The 18,534-nt window shown below is 39.1% G+C and overlaps 1 protein-coding gene across 6 annotated transcripts in view; it reads right to left on the minus strand.

The window, feature by feature from the left end:
* The window catches only part of LCOR (ligand dependent nuclear receptor corepressor), an 83,408-nt gene that overhangs the window by 15,494 nt on the left and 49,380 nt on the right, over positions 1-18,534 (minus strand). For 5 of the 6 annotated variants that reach the window (XM_050976325.1, XM_050976324.1, XM_050976326.1 and 2 more), the window contains one exon: positions 16,686-16,779. In XM_050976325.1, the coding sequence (XP_050832282.1) occupies positions 16,686-16,779 (94 nt within the window). Of the gene's footprint in view, positions 1-4,377; positions 13,909-16,685; positions 16,780-18,534 lie in introns of those variants that run through there. The other variant, XM_030241491.2, reaches the window with a different exon arrangement.

Here is an 18,534-nt window from a genome sequence, read left to right on the forward strand (position 1 = left end):
GAGCATGAGCAGCAAAGCTCACTGAATTACAGCTAGATAGATGAGCTGCTCACTAGATAGTGAGCAGTAAGGTCAGGCAGCTGCCACCACGGCCTGACCAGAACTTAGTCATTAACAAAAACACCTCAGGTCCCAAGTAAGGTTGTTTGGCTTTCGCACCTTGAGCTGATGTTTGATGGATAGAAACAAGTAAAAAACTTGTAGTTCTGTACAAACAGTGTATTTGCTATGACAGCTTCTTATGCAAAACCAGAATCCTACTGGGTCCTTTTTTATTGTCTCCTTTCAAAATCAAATAGTTTGTTTTAAACACTTGATAACACCTCACATGCAGCTAGTTGCATTAAAGATCTGAAAGGAATCTGAGGAAAATACCATGTGTGGCCACAGTGCACCTGAAAGCATGGAAAAACTATAATACCACCATCATCTGAGAGGGGAACGTGGTTGAAACTAGTGGATCCTCCAAGCAATCACCTCAGGCTTAGATTACAGCAAGGGACCCAGCACAGATATTGGCTGCGTGTATGAAAAGCCCCTTTACACGTGCAGGGAAGCTGTTGGGCTTCTCCTCGTGTCAGGTGTTCCCTGCAGTCCCAGAGTAACTCAACAATCAGTGTCAGGGCCTTCCTCTAAAGCACAGGGAGAAGAAAGGCTCTGCTTTAAGAAAGGAAACCATAAAAGCCCTTTTCAAAGTTAGGAATGTAATTCCAAATGAGTTAAGCAAGGCCTACACTTTAATAGCTGGGCAGGAGGGATCTGGGACATGAGACAATGGGATCTTGGTGCATATCAGCAAAAAAAAAAAAATCCAAACCTGAGCAGGTGTAACCTATTTAGCACTGTAATTTTTACAGGCAGTTTGCTGATAATCCTGTACAGACAAACCACTCCTCCTGTCAGCACACGGCTGGCTGATCTGCACCTGGAGCAGGAGCCCAGCAAAGGCAGGCAAGCAAGCTGTGACCAAGCCAGCCCTGGAAACCACAGCCAGGGAGACAAGGCAGGAGCCACACAGCAACAGATCCACTGCAGGCCCGGGTACAGGCAACAGCTGAAGTCTCTGTCCTGTCCCCCATGGTGTCAATGTGAGGGCTGGGTGGGTTATCGTCCAGGACTCCGGTCAGCTCCCTAGGGAGATGCAGCTGTATTTCCATACAGGCAACTTTTGTATGTTCAGGCAGTGCTTGTACTTGTGTGCTCTGAAGTATACCTTAAGCACTTCTAATTTTAGTTGAGCTTTTAAACAATTCCTGGAAATCTGAGCTATAGCCATCTCATACAAATATCTGCCTTTTAGTTAAGTGTGTTGGGAACAGACTCCTGCAGAGCTGAGAGACACCTGCAGAGGAGGAGGCAGCAAGAGAAGATTTTTAGAAGTTCTATTTCAAATGTGATCTGTAATTCTGAGACATTCAAAGTGACCTGTAAAAACAAGATGCAATTGTTTTGTGTTCCCTCTTCATGATACCAAAAGGGAGCTTTTAAAGATTGTGGTGTCTGCAGTTTTCAAGTAGGTGGGTAAGAAGGAACTTAATTAATTCATAATTCATAGGTGTGAAGTCATTCACATTTCTTTTGATTTTCCTACTAGACAGCTGAGAACACCTTGGATTTCAAGTTACAGAGTCTGCATCAAATGTACCAGATCAGAGGAAAAAGCACTCTCGCAAATTGGGATCCTTCCAGCATTGTAACATCTACTAAAGTGTCTCAAGAATAATTACATTAAAAAGATCAACTTTCTCTTTAATCTCTTTTCCACCTTCATTGTATCAAAATCCATAATCCTAGATTTACCCTAACACTTCAAGCTCAGTTTTTTGAAATCACTTTTCATCTGTAGCTCTGTTCCTCTGTGTATGAATCATATTCCTAAACAGGTCCACGAACCTGCTATTCACTTCCAGTTAAAACCTCCATTCAGCCAGCACCCTTGTTTGGGCATCTGCCAGAGCAGAGTTGGCAGATTAAAATAGTGATTTGCTGAAGTATCTTCCTGAATCAGGATTTAAATCCTTCCCCTCCCCCAGACCCACTTTTGTCATGCCTCTAGGAAATTAGAGAGCTCAGCATGCTCAGGCAGGAAAGCTGCTGGTGATTCATCTCACTGCAGACACCAGAGCAAGCTCTGCACTGGTGGTGTTTGAGGAGCCACACCACTAGGGTTCGGCTTTGGCTACATGGGAAAGTGAAACTGTCATGCTCAGGAATTCCCTTAATTAAACCAGCTTCACTCACAAAAATTAAGCTTCTTTCCGGCTTTCAGATCCTTCATACTGAGCTCAGGGAGTTGCCTCCTTAGAGGTTTAGTGTAAACGCCAAAACTTTCAGGGGCACTTGAAGCTGAAGCTTCCTGCTCTTCCCCTCCCAGCAGCCCTTCCACAGAGGAGCAATGAGCAGAGCCTCTCATTACACATCTGAGGGAGTATCTGCATTGTAGCAAGTGACCCAGGTGAATGTGGGGGTACAGTCCACAGCTATTCCACAAAGGATCTGTTACTTCAGAAGGTGACCAGATATGCTCCTGCAGGTACAAAAGAGGCAGCTGCCTCTTCCAATAACAGACTGAGCATTTCAAACCCACCCTGAATCCAAACAAGCCGAAGGAAATTAGCAGGTGACTTTTAAAGCTGCCAAACAGGGCTAATTGTGTTTCTTTTCTACTTTTATAAGAGACAACAGCATGGAAGCTTATTTCTGGGTCTGGGTGCAACATCTTGTGAAATCTTGTCATGATACAGGAAACAGCTTTTAAAAGAAGAAATCAAGACTGTGTTCATTTAAGTTTGAACAATTTCATCTTAGCAGTGCAAGACCATCAACAAGTCCTTCAGGAAAAGCAGAAAAACGTGGTATTTCTGATAATCTCAGGACTAAAAGTGTCAATTAAAAATGTTCTGGGACAAGCCTGCACAGTGTAATGCATCCTAAAGAATGGCAGATGGGAATATGGTTCATCACTTTCAAAGGCTATTTTCATAGATTTGACAGATGTATTCAGACAAAGAGAAAAAAAATATTATAAATGATAGTTTACTGCAAAAGGCTTTCAAGCTATTTACACATAAAAACTCACTATTTTGGAATAAGTACAAGATGTAGTCCCTAGTTAAACCAAGTTTTTTACTTAAGAGAAATTTGCCTGGTAAAGCTAAACCAATGACAGCCCCCAGTTACCATTTTGCTTTTTGTTTTTAATATCGGCATTAGTACAGAAGAAATACGATAATTAGTTTGTAATGTAAGTTATTTAATGATTTTAAAAACCAAAAAGGCACTGAAAAATGTAAACCCTAAATTACCTACTTTTCAATAACACATGCTAAGAAAGGCGATTTCTCAGGAGAAAAGAAACCTGGGCTAGATACCACGCAGCTTTATGAATTCTCCTAAAGCTAGGAAATCCCTATGCTTCACTCTCAAAACCAGTTGTAGAACTGGTTCAGTTGTAGAACTGAACACAAAGGTTAGCAGAAATGCCTAAACTCACGTGGGTTCCATTATACACCACTTAGTGTAACCTACTTTTTAGTATTCAGCATTTCAGTATCAATAATGCATAACGTCAAAAGTCGTTCAACCCCAAGAACAGGCACGAGAAAGGAAACATGGGTCTTGGGGAAGGGCCGGCTGCAGTGTGGTGTCACTGCTGAATTTGCCTTGTGCCCCCGTGCAGAGGGAAGCAAGATGGAGTTGCTGGAGCCTTCCCTGTGCTAATGGGGAGCTGGGGATCTGCCCACTCTGCAGAAGAAGAGCAGAGAAAATAAAGCTGCAGAGAAAATAAAAGCAACACCAGTGCCTTGGTGGGTAGTTAAGCAAGGTGCCTGTGCCTGGTGACGTGTGCTCCAGTACAAAGCTCTGCTGCCCAAACCAGTGCTGTGCCCGCTGCCACCCCACAGCCCAAAACCGACCCACACAGGGCTCTGGCCACGCTTTCACTGCCTCCATGCCTAGCTTGGCTCATTACTAAGTGCTCAGTGAACAGCACTACCCCACCTTTTATTTTCCCTCCTGAGAGGCTGTTTATTCTTCACTGGATAAATTATTTAGCATTAAGGAAATTAAGGTAGCCAGTAGGGAAGCACAAATTAAGAGTACGGGAGTTCATGAGACCACGCTGCTATGAGACAGCGTTTCAGCTTTCACATGTATTCCCTACCCAGCTGCTAAAGCAGCTTTACCGTCAATCCTATTTAGGACAAGAACCCAATGGAGTATGGAGATTCCAAAGCTCAGTCCTTCAGCCAGAAATTGCTTTACCTTCTATTTTCACTTCATCCCCTGCTTCTACCCCTTGTGATAGTTCCCATCTCATATCCTTGGGCTACTAGTAACAAGCATTTAGAAAGCACATTAGGAACAACAGAACTGGAACCCCTTGAAGTTTTTCACAACAAAATTTATTAGAAGAATAGTGGTTTTGAAAAGTCTAGCATCCAGTGAAAACTACCATACACAACGTTACAGCTGGGAATGTGTTTCCAAAATGACATGGTCAAATAATACAATGGAGCCATTAAATCTTACACATGCACAACAAGAGAATTAGCGCTTTGACATACAATGCAAAAAATAAATGGACCACATGAAATAAAAATTTAAAAGTACTTATCACATACATTAAGACACAGCTTATTTAGTCCAGTCAAAAAATCAGAACTGCATTAAAAAAATTAATGTAGTGCAATCAAACCAAAAACCTTAATTTGTGATCATAAGTGCTCTACTACATAAAACATTGATCATAGCAAGGAACAAAAAATTCAAATCACACAGTACAAAAAAAATCTGTAAATAAATATAAACTACAGTACAAGAGAAATATTAAATTATACAATTCCGTCAAACTGTAAACAGTATATTGAAATGAGGTCCATAAGAGTAAAGGGGGGGGTTCCTGTTTTTTTTTTCCCATGACACTTGAACTTCTAGAGGTCAGAGAGAAATGCCATTTTCCATACTCTTCAAAGACTATGGGTTACATAAATAGAAAGAGAAGACTTTTTAGATGTAAAGTGTCAAATAATAAAGCAGAGGTGTTGCTGACTTGCGACTGCCCACAGATCACCATGAAGGCAGAACAGCAGATTTTAGTTTCAGGCTTGGCCTCCAGGTGAGCACAGGGCAGAGGCCTGGCACTGCAGGTGTTCAGTGAATAGTGCTCAGCCTTAGAAAGGAGGCACCTCGTGAGCTCTGGTCCTACCCTGGAGGTGAAACTAATTATAGACAACCTGGACCTCTGCTGATTATCTGACAGGTTTACATGCTTGTCATACAAACACCAACTTTGGCAGAACAATTACTAATAAACTCAAAGCACTCCCGGCCCATTGGTTTCCATCACAGTGGCCAGTGCACAGAATTCTCTAAGGACATTGCATAACTAGAGTGTAGAGGTCAGACAGCCAAGGACCCGTGCTTGAGGTTAGAAGTAGTTATGGTGAGAGAGAAGCAAGAGCCACGTTAAGAAGCTGCCTCTGCTGTTCGCAGAAGCAGCTGGGAATGTATTTCATTTTTAGCTGCGCTGGCTAGTAGTGGCATTTTAAAATATATAAGTTTAAGATAACATATATACTATATATGTATATAATATAATACATATTATATAATATACATAGGAATTTCTTACAATACATACCAGGAACCCCCACGCGATCTGCTCAGTAGTAATAACTGAATATACAGAATGCCACTATAAGTGTCTGAGGCACTGTGTGCTGGAGAGTAAATATGCAGCTTTAAAATCCGTTTGGCTGAGTTATACCTGGATACCTGAACTGAGTTTTAAGTTGACATTCATCAAGGATGTGCTATCAGCACGTCAAAAGAAAAGCAAAACAAAATACAAGTCACTGCTAGGTTTAAGAAGAGAGTACAAGTACCTGAATTGAGTGAGGATAGTGTGTAAACTGTCCCTGAGGGTTTTTAAACAGTGTGTGTACAAGTTGGATTCCTAAGAACATTAGTTTAAACTTACACTGCGGACTGATAAAATACCAATGTCTGACAATTTAACAAGTGGAGGTTAAAAAGAGTTATGAGCAAACACTCAAAACATTTTATACATTTTAAAGCAGCAGTAAGCTGCTGTAAGCATACATCCCATCAGTACAAGCAACACGTGGGACTCAGATAAAGGTTTCTATTTGCAAAAAGCCCATCATATATCGATAAGTAAAGAATATTCACCTGCTAAATTAGAATGCACCTAGTTACAGACTAGCAATTCAAGATTAATTTTTTAATCAAATACTTTGCTATACTTTGCTATTACATACTAAAATTCCTTAAGCTCACTAATGCTGGTATTCTAATCTATTTTTTTTAAATGTTCCCCGTTCATTTAAGAAATATACCATTCCACAACTTAAACATTAAGATCCATTTTCAGTCCTCAGATGTAAAAAGCATGTCAATGAGTTTATATTAAAAATTTACACGGTAAAAAGGCTTGAATTTCAGCCAGAGATTCTAAATACTACTCATTCCCTGAAGGCATAAGGGAGAAAGAATCCCTACCCATTTTTCTTGTGATATAGTTTTCAAACTGAACATTAAACAATGGCCCAAAATGTTTTTTTTTTTCAGTTTGGGAAACTTCCCTTCCCTACCCATCATCCCAGATTCCCAATGTTAAGCCCTGAAACGGCCTACTGAAATGATCAGTTAAAAATACCAGGCATGTATATATACATCCCCTGCCTGAACTCCACAATATTTTGTTGTACTAGTCTTTAAAAGACAGATTAATATCCCAAGAAACCTTGTGATCTGACCTGACAAGCTGTTCATGATCCTAGATTGTATATCTGAAGTATTTCATAACCTGAAGACCAGATTTAATTAAGACTCTGGCATTGTAACAGAGAAAGTGCTGCAGTTATTTATCCCTTTTCTGGTACTTTAGAATAGGTCAGACAAGTGCTTTTTATAGTTTACATGTTTTCACGCAGGCATAAAAAGTACTATCTGCAAAACTATTTGAGAAATGTAGCACCAAGTAATTGATAAACTGTTGAAGTAGCTCTAGTAGTATCCTCATTATTTCTGAGTAGGAAAAAAAATATTAAGATCAACTGTGCTAGGTGATGATGAGAGAAACTGGTTTTGATGTTAACTTTTCGTGCTCCAGTCAAAAAGAAGCCTGTGTCCTAATCCCTGCTCTGTAAGGTAGTTATCATCTTGAGTCCTCCTAAATTATACTTACCAATTCAGTAGAGACAAGCACAGGGGCACCGGTGGGGATGGTTTTTTTTTTTAAGAAGGTAAATTAAATGCCCTGGACAGGCTAAAAAAATTTCCTCCTTTCTAGTACATCACCCAGGAAAACTGATTTTGCAACTGGGCTGAGAGATTTTTGTAAGAATTAAATAAAGCTCTCTTAATATGAAGGTTTTTATGACAATACCTGAATATAGGCATAATTCAGTAGGACATGAGGTCCAAAACTGCTGCTGTAATACTGGTTTAGAGACTCGGCCCCAGTCAAAGAAAGAACAGGAAAGAGAGAGAGCGATGGACACTGGAATGCTCCAAGTACTTAACAGCTTTTTCTGGTATCCATGAAGTGGATCTACAGATCATTTTGGGTTTGAAATATCTCTCTGCCTACTGGTCACCACAGCGCACTGTATTTATACACTGGATAATCTGAAATGAGTTACTATAGTGGCTACTTTATCTGCTACATTCATCAGAACTGCATACAACTAGCAGTGCAGATTTTCAGGTTTCTGAAGGTTTCAATTACTAAATTTTCAATATAATTCAAAGATCAAGTAGAAACCTTTATAGTACCAAAACAAATCTCAAAATTATTTTCTTACAGCTTTCTAAAACAATCAACATTATGTACTGATGCCAAGAAAAAGCAATATTGACCTAGACTGAAATTACATTTAATTTCTGAAACATTTGTGGGGAATACCTAGAAGTTTCTGATCCTCGTGAAAATGAGGGAAACAATCCTTCCCATCCTACTTCTAACATTTGGCAGAGAATTTAAGCTATTTAAAATATTGTGACAAATCTTTCAGTAAGGTTAATAATTTCGCTTTTGTAAGATTTTGGACTGCAGTAAGAGTATGCATTCTTATACTGAAGAGTTCAAATTCAGTCTTCACTGAAGAAAGAAGTCTTTACATTACAGATGCAGCCACACTGTTTTTGAGAAAAAAAGGGAACAGTAGAGTGCTCCCTTCACTCCTTGGACACTGTGTTCTTCTCCTAAGACTCAAGAACATCTTAAGAGCATTACTTGAAAGTAAACTGGAAAGAAACACATGGCAATTCCAGTTTTGCCTGTATAACAATCGTTGCAGATGATACAAAAAGCAATTCAATCAGAACTAAAAAGTTGTTTCACAAAGCTTACTCAACCCTAAAGCCCCTAAATCACGTTGCCAGCTCCCATGAATTTCCAGGGAAAGGCAACGTACTCTTGAGTACTCATGAAAGAAATATTAGATGCAAATGTTGGCCTGCCACAAGACAAAGCACAGACTATTCCTTATCTGCTCTTACCCAGTCTAAACAAAACACAAATGCAGTTACCTCCAGTGTTTAGGAATATCCTCCAGCGGTGGAAAGTTCTACAAAAAATGTGCAGGAGTTATGAGAGAACACAGAAGCTGAACATGCTCCCTCACTAGAGGCATTATCGTATCTGTATCCCTGCATTGTTAAAAATATTTTTTTCTCCAACTGCCAAAAAAGTTCAGATTTTGAATTCAGGTCTAGCAGTAGGGTTGGTAAATGCAAGCATCAAGTTATGAGTTCTGCAACAAAAAAGAAAGTAAAGGCATACCTGTATTGCTTATGCAGCAACTTCTCCTGTGCAACAGGGAAAAAAATGAGAAATTCTAAAGGAAATTGTCTTGAGCCTTTAGAAAAAAATCAGGGAATGACTGGAAAATAAATAATCTTTAGACAGAAATAAAAATGAGTCCAGAAACGTGTCCCTACAATATCTAACTGGAAACGTTCAACTCTATAGCTGTACTCAAGCATTACAGCCACAATAATGCCTACAACACTGTGGAATGAGGATCCAGCTGGCTGAAAGTGAGGTAATAGTTTGTAATAGGTCAGAGTTCTAAAAAAGCACTTTTACATCTTACAAATCCAAAAAAAAAAAAAGAAAAAAAAAGGACACATTTCATACATGTTGGGCTTTCCCACCAGAACTGTACGATAATTAACTCCACACCAGGACCCCTACCACACTAAGCCTTACTCATCTTCAATTATATGCTGCAGCAAAGATTTACCAAGCGACACCTAAACTTCAGTACAATATGAAACTTCGATTCTTAAAACTTTATACACACAAAATATAAAATTACTTTTCTAGGATGGGGTAGGGGAGGGGGATTCTCCTTCATGGTACTTGGACTGAAAAACTAGTTTTCAGAGACTGCCACAAATATAATTCACAGTTTCTTGCTGTCAGGCTTTTTCAGCTACATCAACGTAGTACACAACAATACTGTTAAGTCCAATAACTACATTGGATGGACATTCTCGGGAATAAGAGAAAACTAGTGACAAAAAATACCCGAAAGGTCTCTTCCTAACAACGTCTCGATTTTTACAGGGTTGCAGTTTGTCTATGTTACACGTTAATGCCATCTCACAAGAGCAGCAGGAGAAGGCTTTTAAAATCTTTCTCCTGTCCAAGTGATCCAAGTAACATAAGCATCCACTTACCAGAAATAAGATGAGAAACAAGGCTTTTGTTACAAAGACCGCAGTGAACCACACTTTCCCACACCAAAATATGGTCAACCAGGGATTTTGGCCATGCAAACTGCTGGTCAGCAGAAAATTAAGCATGCTAATGGACAAACATTAATTCCAATCATATATTTAAAATGATCCCAAATACTACTAGCTAGCTACACTGAAAGCGCCTGCAAAATATATGTAGTGAAAAATGAAACAAAATATTAGTGATCACTGCAGCACTTAGAGTGATACTAGTCTTAAGTGATGATCACCTCAGAGAAAATATGTTAGATGGGACTTTGAAACAAAAAAGTAACATTAAAAGGTGCACCTGAATATTACAGACTAAATTTACAAAACCTACAATAAGGTAAAATATATATCTTTTGAATATTCAGCAGCTTTTTTTTAAATTTGTTTTTATTTTTTGAGAGGCTCATGAAATTTTAAAAAGGGACCACTAACTAATCTCAACCATGCTTCACAAAACAATAATGGCTATTTCATATTGCAGTTACCAATGTAATGCAATTAGTGCTTAAAAAATAATCTACACTTTTTCTTTTTTTTCCTTTTTAAACAGAGACCTTTGGAGGAAATATGGTTGTTCAAAAGCTTCTCGAAAAAGAAAGATTACCTGAATATTAAGTTATCACAGATCAAGTGTTGTGTTTAAAAGCTTTGCAGTTATGAGTATTACAATCTTCAGGTCTCAGGACATTTAAACTGAGAAAGTTACGTGTTTGGTTTGTTGTTGTTTTTTTTTTTTTTTTTAAATCCACTTCCTAACCAAAGCAAATAAAGAGTACTCAACTTCTCACTATCTATTTACAATTCTTAGCCTACAGTCTGAAATGACAAGACAAATTCTCTTTTAAACTGCAGCATTAAAGGGTAGGCACACCATTCTTCTGCTGCACGATTGTCACCCACTTAAACATACACATACAAAATATTTAGGTTAGTAAAATGAGCACTCCACGTACACTACAGTGACAAGTTTTATAAAACTCAACTCATGTTTCTTAAATAAGGACAACTGCAAAAGGTTAAACCTCTCTCAAGAGTAAAACTATTTACTTTTTTTTTTTAACTTGCAACAAACTTTCTACCATAACCTCCAACAGCAGATGAAACCACACCTTAAACTGCGCCTTTATTGCAATCACCAGCTAAACTGGAACGTATTGCAGAGTTTATATACTGCTACTGAGCTTAAACTGCTTTAAATGCCAAGATGACAACTAGAAAGCTACAAGGAACCAGGATTTTGAGGACTAAAATATATTAAGTAAACAAAAATAAAGTATAGTTGGGGCCAAATGCCCAGTCCATTTCAAGAATGAGCAGTGCATATTTAAAACGACAGCAATGGTGTGCCTAACCTTTGAAAATATGAAGTTGCTGGGGAGGGGGAGAGAATAGAATCAATTGTTCCAGAAGTCATTCAGCATCCCTAGGGCTACCTAAGTCACCCTCCCATGAACTTTGAGAGACTACTTTCACTGACATCACCTAATGCTCTCACACAAAACCTCCAATGCTTCTTCTGGTTGTGCAAATGGGGAAAAAAAAAAAAAAGATAAGTCTATCTACCTTTTGCACAGATTAAGACCAAATTGCTTCTACCTGAAGAACCAGCAATTATGATTTGGTCATGTTGTGGTTAAGTCCAGTAAGTTCCACTTAGTTACTGACCACTCCCGCAGAAAGTATCAAAGATAAAAGTTCAGTACAAAACTTATCCTGGATCTCCATATAAGCATAAAGATACCACCATACTGAAAAAAAACCCAGATTTGTGGTTTACGGAGTGCTTTTTTTATGGTGTTTAAATGCTTATTCTAGCATGTGCTAAACCACTATCAAAAAAGATTAAATAAAAACAACAACAAAAAAGCAGGACTTAATTCCTGCTACTGGCAACTGTAATATTTAAAAAGGAAACACCCAATCATTGAGTGTTCGACCCTGACAGTATTACAGATATATATGATGCAGAGCCTGAATTAGATCAGGCTACCAGTGTTTTACTTCTTCCCTGAACATTAACAAGCTCCTTCACTAATGTGGATATTTGGGCAGACTACTGAGGTTGTAACGTTTGAGATCACCATTTTGTGGGCTATTTTTTTTCCTTTTTTTTTTTTTTTTTTTTTTTTTTTTCCCAGTATCACAGTAGTTTGTTACACAAATCCCCCATCCCTGGATTAGAGTCATTTAAACTAGCTGTTGGGACCACATAGTTTAGTAAACTCAGAACCAAGTCTGTAAAAAGTATAAAGGTCACAAAGAACCATAGTTCTGGTATAATGAGGCATACCCCAATACATCATTTAGTGTACCCTGACTGCTCCTGACTGTGAGAAGCTTGTCTTCCATGAGATAAGGCTACATCCTCAAGCAGGTGAGTGTAAATATCACCCTTCAAAAACACCAAATAAAATTACAGCGAAGGTAGTGTTATAAATAATTAACTGACATTTTCTGAAGGTAGTGTATGTAAGTTTTCCCTCCCCTCCCCTCCGGGTGAGCACTAAGCAGACAGCAAATGGTAAGTACGGTTAATTTAGAAAGAAAACAGTGGAGAGCCTAATTAGACCCAATTGATTATCTATCTAGCTGACAAATCTGAGTTCAAGAGAGGTGCCATTCCTAAATAATTTGATTTAGCTCAAACTTTTCAATCAACTGGATCAACAAAAAATAAGAAGGGAAAAAAAAAGATTTCTGAAACATTTTTGAAGAATGACAGTCTGATTTTCATTTGAAAATTGCCTGGTTTTAGGAGAGTGTCAGTTTAACAAAGTGGACTTATTTCTATAAAGGCAGATATGAAAAATCCAATATCAGAAGTTCAGGCAGGCTCTACAGGCAAGATGTCCACTTCTACAGATCTGCATTCTTTGTGAGGTAACTCAATTCTCTATTACAGAGAAACATGCAAAAGGCAAAAGAAAAAAAAAAAGAACAAAGAAAGAAAGAGAGTAGTGGGCAGGTGAAGGAGGGAAATTGTGCCATACTAGGCCAGAAAAATTTACAAATGTGACATTCAGAGCACATCTTTCACCTGTGTTCACATAAGTCTATGCTAAACTGCAAAGGAAAGAGCATTGCAGTAAACAGGAGACTCAGGTGCGCTCAGTGATGGTTGAACTATGCAGTAGTGCTCACCCAGTTTGCAAAGTAATTGGCACTCTACAACATCCCTATTCATCCTTCAATTCATTCGCACTTTGTGCTGCTTCTCCCTGGGGATCTAATTCAATCTTTACTGAAACATCCTGCCCCTCCGACCTCATTAATTTCATTTTTTTCTTTGGAGGGTTTTTCAAAGTGCCCAGCCTCTCTTTAACTTTGTACTCCAGTGTACTGTGGGGGATCCCATAAATACTCTGAGCTTTGGAAACACTCATTTTCCCGCTCATAACCACAGAGATTGCTTCCTCCAGTATCTCGCTGTTGTACTGTCTGTATCTCCCTCTTTTCTTCCTAGGTTGCTTGGAGCCAGGATCTCCCTCTTGATCTGAGGTGGGATATGGCTGTCCAGAGGTAGACTGCTCAGCATCTGAGCCCCAGGAATCTGGTCCAGCATCCAGCAAACTTCTCCTATTTTGTTTTGGAAGGATAGCCCTTAACTTTTTGCTAAGCGCACTCTCCGTTTGTGAACCCATTACCAAAGAGCTATAGCTGAACTGGTCACCAGTGCGGGACTCCCATGAAAGGTCCATGCCTCGAACTTGTGGTATCTTTAAATCCACAGGAGATGAATGGCTCACGTCCTTTTTCCCATCCTGTTTAGTTTGAAGTGCCATTTTTTGAAAGGCAGAGTTTTCTGTAAGAAAAGGAAGGTCACTGATGTTGCTGAGTGCACCATTTCCCCTGAATTTCATGCGGCTGAAATTGAATTCGTAGTGTGGTTTTGCCCAAGAAGCCTCCCTGGATAATATTAAGTGCTGTCCATGATTCTGTAGTCCAGATGGCCCATGGCTGGCAGCTGTAGAAAACTGGTTTCTGCTCAGCAGTTCTTCACTAATCTGGAGTGATCGAGCCAGCGGTACTTTAAGAGATGTGGAGTGGCCATAACCTTCCCTGGTTCCATCCTGCAAGCTTCTTGGAGGTACCCCATCACCACTCTGTAGTCCCTCCGGATGGTGCTGGCTGGGTCTCCCAGGTCGCCTAATTGGATGGAAGGAAACTGATGTGAGCAGGACTTGCACAGGTAGGGAGGGATGGGTGAGGGGGCCACTCCTTTATTAGAAGGCCTTGCTTGGGTAACATCACTTTTTGTGTTATTTATTTTTCTCTAAATTTTTTTTTATTACTTTAATTTTTTTTTTTAAGTCTCAGCATCAGTCAGTTTTAAAACTTGTTCGCAAAAAAAGAGAAGCTTTTTGGGCAAAGAAAAATGAAACCTGTTGGCTGGTCTCTGGTTGGGTTCACAAATTCTCGGAGTAGAAAAGACTTCGCGCAAGCGTCTGAAAATAGCACCTTAATTACAAAGGAGTAATCAATCGCCATAGATGTACACACAACTGTGTTACTGGTGTGACGTTACCACTAAACAAGCACAGTAATAAAAGAGTAAGCCAAAGTGCAACATATTCAACATGTAAATATGACTGCCACCTGCAGTATCTACACACAGGTGGAAACCCTGGATAGTATTTGCTTACATCATATTGAAGAATTGCTGCTCAGGATAAAAGAAAAAGCTTAGCAGGCCTCAGAGGCATTTGCCTGACTTTCATTAAGCACCAAATATGAAAGCTGGGATACTGCGTACCACAAAGAAAAACACTTACACTAGAGTTACCAAACTGCTCTCTTAACAACTAATTGCATATACAGAGCCCTGAATCTCATTTGATATAAAGCATAAAAAGCATGCCTAGGAAAAGGAAGATCTAAGCGCCAACTGTCATCCAGATCAAGGGTTAACAAAAAAAAAAAAGGCAGTATGTATTTTTACCATTTCCCTTTCATCACAAGTGTTCTTTCTATGAAATTAAGTACTACTGCTGCGGAGAATCACATCTATTTTAATGCTTTGATTGCTTAGCCCCCTGTAGTTATTAAGTCACACTGGTTTCAAAATCCACCTCCAAATTTCTCCATGTTCAGCATACAAATTAACAAAGAGAATCTATTTTAATGCTCTGGGACGTTAAACTGGCGTCAAACCCTCTGGCTAAGTCAGCATTACTTAAGGATAGGATACATAGTACTGAAAAGCTACATTATTATTTTTAACATCACACTGGGATTTAAAAGAGTCTTTCGAGAAAAGACATCCACTGCAAGAACCTAGCATGTAACATACACAATGCTTGATACACATGCTGTTCACTTCTCTCCAGGATGCAACAAGTCATAGGACATGCACAACAAGAGACAACCAGGATTCAGAACAAAATCCAGAGAAATAGATCAAAGTTTGCAATTCCAGAGAACTCTCTCAGACAATGTGCATTCTCCACCCCTTCTACAGCATGTATCAGCATCACAGCGTGCACCAGTGATTCTACACCTAAATAAAGTTCATACGGGCAGTTAATAGAGGGTTACACCCAACTTAGTGATGCTGAACAAATTGCAGTCAGCCTCGTACGCCACACACCTGGACAAGTACCCACAGGTGCCAGTATGCCACAATCTCTCTGGACCCACAGGACTGAGCAGGACAGTGCCAGATGCTGGCCCTGCCATCCCTGTGTGTTGGACTTTGGCCCTCACTTGATTCACAAACAAGGGAACAAACAGTACAGAGCCTCAGGGGCTTCTGCTGCCTTCCTAGGAAAATAAAGAAGGAAATAACCTGTTCAGAATTAGAGGAGAAGTACTGCTGGGGAAGGTTTATGCTAAAGAATTATAAAAAGTATTAAGACTAAGTTTTAAAGAGAGATTGAAGTGTTTTATTAATAGAAATATTAAATGGAAAAGTAATCTTGAAAGGAGAAATCTGAGACAGTATATTTTTCCAGAGAGAAACGCAAAAATTCAATCAGCTGTTAGCAGTACATGGGAATGGTGGTGAAGAGGGTTGCTAGTTGAGATTTTCAAGTTTTTCAAAGGCTATCATAAAGCCAAATCCAGCAATTAAATAGCACTTTAAACCATATACTATTTCTCTACTTCAGTGAAAATATTTGTTCACAGTAACTTCAAGATAATCAATACCCAAACCCCCTCTTAGTCCCAGTCAGCCTCTCCAGTACCACCCTGACCAAGAGTAGGGGGTTTCTAAATGTAAGCAAATGGTGACCATTAGAAATAAGAAACCTAAAGATTGTTTTTATATTTAACAGTATTTCACACCTTGAACTGATTAGACAAGAGTAGTACACCACATACTTTGTGATTATTTTTTACAAAAACTTGTTCAGCGCTACAGAACAATCACAAATCCAAAGTTACATTTAAAGTTTTCTGAACTACCAGACCTCCTGCCCCATGTCCTCTTCTAAGTTGTGGTTTATGTTAGGAAATATTAACAAAAATCATGCAGTGATTTAAATCTAATTCAGCATGGTTTATCACCCAAATCATTGTTACCTCTAAAATAATCTTTCCTATTAGCTAACTTTCCCTAAGTGAAATGAAGTCCAAATACACTGCAAAGCCTCTAAGAATCTTCATGCACTTATTTGAACTTGCATGTTCACGGAAATCACCTATCACTAACCCCAAGAAACAGGTAATGGAAGGATCTCTGGATAAGCACCAAATTGGCAAAAATAACAGATATTAGAGTCTTTAACTGCAAGTTAAACCTGTTTCAGTTGGCAACAACTCTTATTTGGCAGGTGGGATGAAGGTATTCGCCAAAGGTACAAGTTGAAAACACATTACTCCAAAGGGTTAACACCAAAAGAAACTTAAAATTAACAGAAGCTAAGCACACAATTTTAGTAAAAAACTGTTTTAAAAGGTTATAGTAAGTTGCTTTCTCTTACCCATTTCCTGAAGTACTAGAGCACCCTGGAGAGTGACTCAGAGAGGTGCTGCCAGCACAAGGACTCTTCTTAGTGGATAAATCAAGCACACCGTCTGTAGAGACAAAAGAATGACTTCAGTGTTTGAAGAAGCAGGATCAGCCATGCTGATCTTGTCTTCAGCTGAAAAGACAAAGCAAGTTCTTCTGAGCTCAAGTCATTTTTAGCACATATATTTTGGTTTATTGTATTTTTAAACAAAATAAGGCTTGGAATTTTTTTTTGCAATATGGTTTACGTGTGATTTCAATACAGTCTTCAGAAATCACAATAAAAATTAACAAAATTAAAAGTGCATCTGTTACAGGAGACATAGCATAACAAATTACCTACAAGTGACAGTTCTGGATACAACAGAGCCTATCACATAACTACCTTTCAGTGGTCCAGAACTGAGACAATCTTCAAGATTTGTCAACCTGAGATATTCTCCTCCTTAAAGGGAGGCTGCAAGCCAGTATTAGGATTTTTTCTTTTTTTATCCAAATCTCTTGCAGGAACATTCACTGAGAATTTCATACTGAAAATTAAATGAACACACATATAGATGTGAGATTCCTTCTCATGTGGCAGCCAGCTTCATCTTTTTTTTTCATATCTCCAATGGGTCCCTACTGGAAAGGCTGCTGCCTTTCTCCTCTATTGTGTCGTTTTATTCCCTCTCTTCCATATGCCAAGTTGGTTTTCCTGTTAAGACTGCTAACTCCACTCTCACTAATGGCACATCCTCAAGCTCCCCCCATGTTCCCCTGCAAACCCTTATGTAAACTCTGATTTATAGGCATCAGAAAAGTGAGCACGTTTCACCAGGAAAGCCTTGCTCCTGCTGCACAGAAGCAGCTTGAAATTCTGGTCATTTTAATAAGGGCAACATTGTCATTGAAGCAGCCCAGACATCTGAAGTTCCTGGAAACTTTGAAACGAGGAATTTATGAGACAGAGATAAATGAAACCTCTTGGCAAGGTGAACTTGAGACATATGAGAGCTCCTCACTCATTCCATCTAATCAAGTGAATACCACCCAACACAAGAACAATGTAAGGCAGCTTTCAGATCGCTTAAAGTTCTCATTTGACATATGGAGAAAAAACATGATAAACAGTGAACTAGAATTAACTTACGAAAAGCTGTTCCACCCACTGCATTTGGGAACACACCATAACCCAAACTTAAGCAAGCAGAAAATTAAATTTTCTTTTTGAACAACACTTATGCAGGCACAAGAGACACAGACTGGATCAAGTCTTTCTTTCTCTTCAAGAGGCTAGACAGCACAGACAGCTGCTAAAGGCACTTGCATCCATGCTTCCTCCCTCAGAAGAGTCAGTATGACCTAAAAGCCCCTGAGGAGAAGCAGGGCCAATCTCACACCCCAGGGAGAAGCTTACAACTAGCTGGGTTCCCTTCAACCACTACGGGCACAAAACACCACTAGCAATCTTTCATCACAGCCTTTGAAATCTCTCATTAACAAGTTTGGCAAAATCTCTTTCCAATTACATTAAATGTAAATTGGGAAAAAAATTTACATCAGCAAACAGATTACTGTATAATTCAATACGCACATGTTCTACTCTCATAACGAGCGTTAGGAACACCATACATTATCTTACAGCTTTTTACATCATATGGTAGCTAAAGAACAGTTTATGTACATGGTTCACATGGTAGCTAAAGAACAGTTCATGTACATGCTTTCTTCTTCACTATACCATCCTTCAATTAAAAGGGAACAAACCAAAAGCAAAACTGATTCTCTCCATCTTTCTTTCAGCAAAAAGTTTAACGAGAACAGTTTAACATTTATAA

This window comes from Serinus canaria, chromosome 6 (assembly GCF_022539315.1).
Source record: "Serinus canaria isolate serCan28SL12 chromosome 6, serCan2020, whole genome shotgun sequence".
NCBI lineage: Eukaryota > Metazoa > Chordata > Aves > Passeriformes > Fringillidae > Serinus > Serinus canaria.